Raw genomic sequence first — 4,259 nt, 5'->3', positions numbered from 1 at the left:
ATTGGGATGGGTAGAAAGGGCAAGGCTGTGAAGCCTCCCCCTGAATTCCCCATGTCCTGAGAGGAGCTGCGTCATGTGATGGTCCAGTTTGAGGAAGGCCCCTTCCATTCTGAGTTTAACTGATGGGAAGAAGGAAAAGGTCCATCTTCCCATGCTCGACCTATCCCAACGGACCTGCCACTCTTTAAGCGAAAGGTCCCTCATCGTCCGAAGCAGTCCAGGGAGAGTTCCCGGTCCACCTGGTGTCAGAACTACACCAAGATGGGTTGCCGGGGATCCTCTGGAAAGTCTCTGCTTGGTTAAGACTTCCCTAATCTCCAGATCGATTGGCAAAATGCCGGCCAAAACTGGCAAAGCGTCCGAAGCAACAGTACGGTATGCGCCAGATAGTGCCAGCAAAGAAGTTCGCTGGCCCCTAGTAAGAGCGAGGAGTATAAGGCAGTTATCCAGGCGGTGCTCCCAAACAGAGGCAGCATACGAAACTTGCGCAACGTATACGCCCCTGTACAGAGCGCGTAGTGCCGGACTGCGTAGTCCCCATTCAGCGGTGGAGAGTCTCCTCAGCTTTAGGAACAGCGCCTGAGCCTTGCTTGAAACATCTTTAACATGAGCCAGAAATGAGGACGATCGATCGAGTGTTACACCTAGGTACTTGACCGTGTCTGCAAATTTGATGTTGGTGTCTCCCATCCGGATGGTAGGGTTTCTTGTTCTACTGAGAGAGCCCTTCATCAGGAGACCTTTTGTCTTGTGGGGAGCGAAGGTCATCTTATTCCTCTCCCCCCATTTAAGGAGGGTGTTCAAACCATCACCAGCCTTTTCTTCAATTTCTTTTCTGCTGTTCCCCGAGACAAGATACATTTTATCATCCGCGTAGTCGATCATGATACATCCTTCAGGCAAGGGTAACCTAGAGGAGTCGTCAAAGTCAATATTCCAAAATTCAGGTCCCAGAACGGAGCCCTGGGGACAACCCATATTTACTTTGCGTTCTATAGTAAAATCACCATGGGATATCGAGACAGTTCGTCCCGATAGGTAGTTGTCAACCGATTTAAACAGGCGTTTTGGACAATTTCTACTTTTAACCTTTGTGCGTATCATGTCCCACCACGCGAAGTCGAAGGCACCAGTTATATCTAAGAAGATTGCTACAACATACCTCTTTGTGCAGACCTTTACCCAGTTAAGCGCAAACGAAATGGCGTGCACAGTGGATTTACCCGGGACGAAACCAAATTGAAGTTCACTGGGCGGTGATAGTGTACTGCGAAGACGCTGCCGAATAAGTAATTCCAGGATCTTACCGAGGACTGGGAGCAAGGTTATCGGGCGATAAGCCTTTACATCGGTGAGTGGTTTGCCGTTCCCTTTAGGTATAATCCTGAGCACGCCCCTCTTCCATTCAGAAGGGAAAATTCCTCTTCTCAGGCACGATTCCATCACTTGAAAGAGCTCCTCTTTAGCGTGGACCCAGACATGCTTCACTATTTCGCCGTTGAGTCTGTCATGCCCTGGTGCCTTCTTTGGACCCAAACCCTTAATTATAGCACCTATTTCAGCTCTAGTGACGGGAGTGATTCTATCCTCTTGGGCGAGGTCTCTAGGTGGAAGCCGTGCTAGATTTCTAATCTGTTTTTGGTGGTCACTTTCCCCAATTACTGACTCTACAGGGACTAACTTGCCCAAAAGTGTGTTGAGAGTAGAGGCCACGTCCACAGTCTCAGCGTCCCTCCCATCAATATTCCCAATTAAACTTGACAAAAACCGATCCGATCCCTTGCCGGATTTAAAGTTATTTTAAATTTATTTACCAGTGCCGTACGTAAGCACTGGTCTAATTAGTGTTTTGTACACTAATACCTTGGTGGTTCTGGAAAGCAGTCTGGATTTTATCTGTTTTTGTAGGCGGAAATAGCAGCGGTTTGCATTCACGATGCGCTTCTGGATCTCCTCTGTAGTGTTGTTGTTGTTTGTAATCAGGGAGCCCAGGTATGTGAATCTTGGTACCGTTTCAAAATTTTGGCTTCCACATACGAGAGATGGGGTTTGTTGGGTACATCCTACGGCCATGTATTTGGTCTTCTGCTGGTTTACTACAAGACCCATATTTTTGGCAGAACTTTCAAGATTTATGAAGGCGTCTTGTAAATCATCGGGATTTTTCGCAATTATGTCGATATCATCAGCGTAAGCCAATAGTTGCACAGAGTTGTCAAATATCGTTCCTCTTTTCTCAATGCCTGAGTCACAAATAACTTTTTCATGATTTGCCTGGCCTGAAGCCACATTGGTAGTTGCCAATAATTTCCTCAGACATTGGGAGCAATCTTTTGTACAAGATGTTAGACATAATTTTATAGCCGGTATTTAACAACGTTATTCCCCTATAATTACAGCACTCGAGTTGGTCGCCCTTCTTGTGTAGTGGACAAACAATTCCTAGTCTCCACTCTTCGGGCATCTCTTCTTCTGTCCATTCTTTTTGAATTAGGTTATGCAGGTATTGAGTAAGCTCTCCACCTGCTGCTTTAAATAATTCAGCCACCAGCTCATCTGACCCGGGGGATTTGTTGTTTTTCAGCTGTGTTATTGCCTGCTTCACTTCCTCCAGCGAAGGGGGTTCAGTAATGTCATTGTACGAGTCATCTCCCATGCTCTCCACCGTGTTGTGTTCCACCTCTGCCGAGTTGTTATTGAGAACCGTATCAAAGTGTCTCACCCATCTCCTCAGGATGTCAGGCTTTTCACTCAGTATCACTCCATTCTCGTCCTTGCATATATTTATTTTTGGCTTAAACTCAGCTCTCATGTTATTTACTTTTTTGTAGAAAAGCCTACTCTCATTCTTAAGCCTGAGTGCTTCAGCCTCTCTAATTTCTTTTTGTAAATATTCACGTTTCTTTTTCCTATGTAACTTCTTTTCTCTCTTCCTTGTTTCCCTATAGGTGTCCATGAGTCGTCTTGTGCAGTCTTGTTGTAACTTTTTTTGGTAGAGTTCATTTTTCTTTTTCGTTACTTCTGCGCAGTGTGAGTCAAACCAATGGTTTCTTCTGACAGGGGTTTCTTTACCCAGGGTTTCGAGAGCAGCTGTTGTTAAAAGGTTTTTGCAGGCCGTCCATAGTGAGTTGATATCATTTATGTCACACTGCGCTATCCTGTTGAGTGTAGTTCGAAACTCCATTTTTGTTGCGGGGTCTTGTAGTTTGTTGGTATTAAATTTTGTGATTTTAGACCTTGTTGTTTTACCAGCATTTGATATTTTAAACCGCAGTCGACTTGCAATGAGAAAAACATTAGCTCCCTTATAAGTGCGGACATCTAGTAGATTGGATCTATGTCTAGCAGTAATAAGTACATGGTCTATTTGGTTTTTTGTTCTGCCATTTGGGTGTTTCCACGTGGCTTTGTGTATATTTTTGTGTGGAAATAACGTACCACCTATGACCATATCGTGAGATGCTGCAAAGTTTATCAGGTGTTCTCCATTCTCGTTTGAGTGTAGGTGAAGACTGTGTTTTCCTATTGTTGGTGTGAAGTGGGGTTCCCTACCAACTTGCGCGTTCATGTCTCCTATTATGATTTTAATGTCACGCGGTGGGCATTCATCAAAAGCTTTCTCCAGCTTGTCATAGAAATCTTCCTTTATATCGGTGGGTTTGTCCTCTGTGGGTGCATGGACATTCAGTATGCTCAGATTGAAAAATCTTCCCTTTACTCTGAGATACGCTATTTGAGGGCTGAGTGCCTTAAAGTCCATGACGAGGTGCTTAGCTCGTTTGCTTACCAAGAAACCTGTCCCCTTTATGTGGTGTTTTTCGTGACAGCTGTAATACATGCAGTAGTCTCCTTTTTCAAAGATCCCATTTCCCTGCCATCTAATTTCCTGTAGAGCCGTGATGTCTGCTTTATATGCATTTAGTTGATCTATTAGTGTCTGAAGGGCGCCAGGTTGATATAGCGTTAGAACATTCCAAGTGCAAATTTTTTTGAATATCTATATTGTCTGAGTATTGTTCTCATTGCCCTATTTTGGAGAATTTGAAATTTATTTTGTTCTCGGTCGTTACACAGAAAAAGGATAGTTGAGCAGTAATTAAAATGTGGAGCAATAATGGAGTTATAAATGGTGATTGTAGTTTTTTTGGACAGTTTTTGGCGAATCCTTCCCAAAAAAGGTATCTTTTTTCCAATTTTCTTTTGGGTATATTCAGCATGTTTGTTAAAGTTGAGATTGGAATCCATTATAACTCCTAAGT

General features: G+C 43.9%; 1 protein-coding gene across 1 annotated transcript; it reads right to left on the bottom strand.

Annotated features, from left to right (window-relative positions):
• Positions 1-200: 200 nt before the first annotated feature.
• On the bottom strand, positions 201-3,760 carry LOC149425628 (uncharacterized). The gene is made up of 4 exons (XM_089645937.1): positions 3,439-3,760; positions 2,398-3,090; positions 499-662; positions 201-239 (listed from the first exon to the last, which is right to left on the bottom strand). The coding sequence occupies exons 1-4, from the start codon at positions 3,758-3,760 to the stop codon at positions 201-203; spliced, it is 1,218 nt and encodes a 405-aa protein (XP_089502063.1).
• Positions 3,761-4,259: the final 499 nt, after the last annotated feature.

Source organism: Hesperophylax consimilis, chromosome 2 (genome assembly GCF_061612785.1).
Source record: "Hesperophylax consimilis isolate HC1 chromosome 2, BYU_Hcon_1.0, whole genome shotgun sequence".
In the NCBI taxonomy this organism is placed as follows: domain Eukaryota; kingdom Metazoa; phylum Arthropoda; class Insecta; order Trichoptera; family Limnephilidae; genus Hesperophylax; species Hesperophylax consimilis.
The sequence above is the reverse complement of the archived record's forward strand: the minus strand, read 5'-3'. Positions and strand labels throughout refer to the sequence as shown.

Coding starts and splice junctions, on each gene's coding strand:
- LOC149425628 (XM_089645937.1), bottom strand. CDS start 3,760: ATGGACTTTAAGGCACTCAGCCCTCAAATAGCGTATCTCAGAGTAAAG. Junction 663..2,397: donor GGGCGACCAACTCGAGTGCT/GTAATTATAGGG, acceptor TCAAATTTGCAG/ACACGGTCAAGTACCTAGGT. Junction 240..498: donor TACGCGCTCTGTACAGGGGC/GTATACGTTGCG, acceptor TTCTGACACCAG/GTGGACCGGGAACTCTCCCT.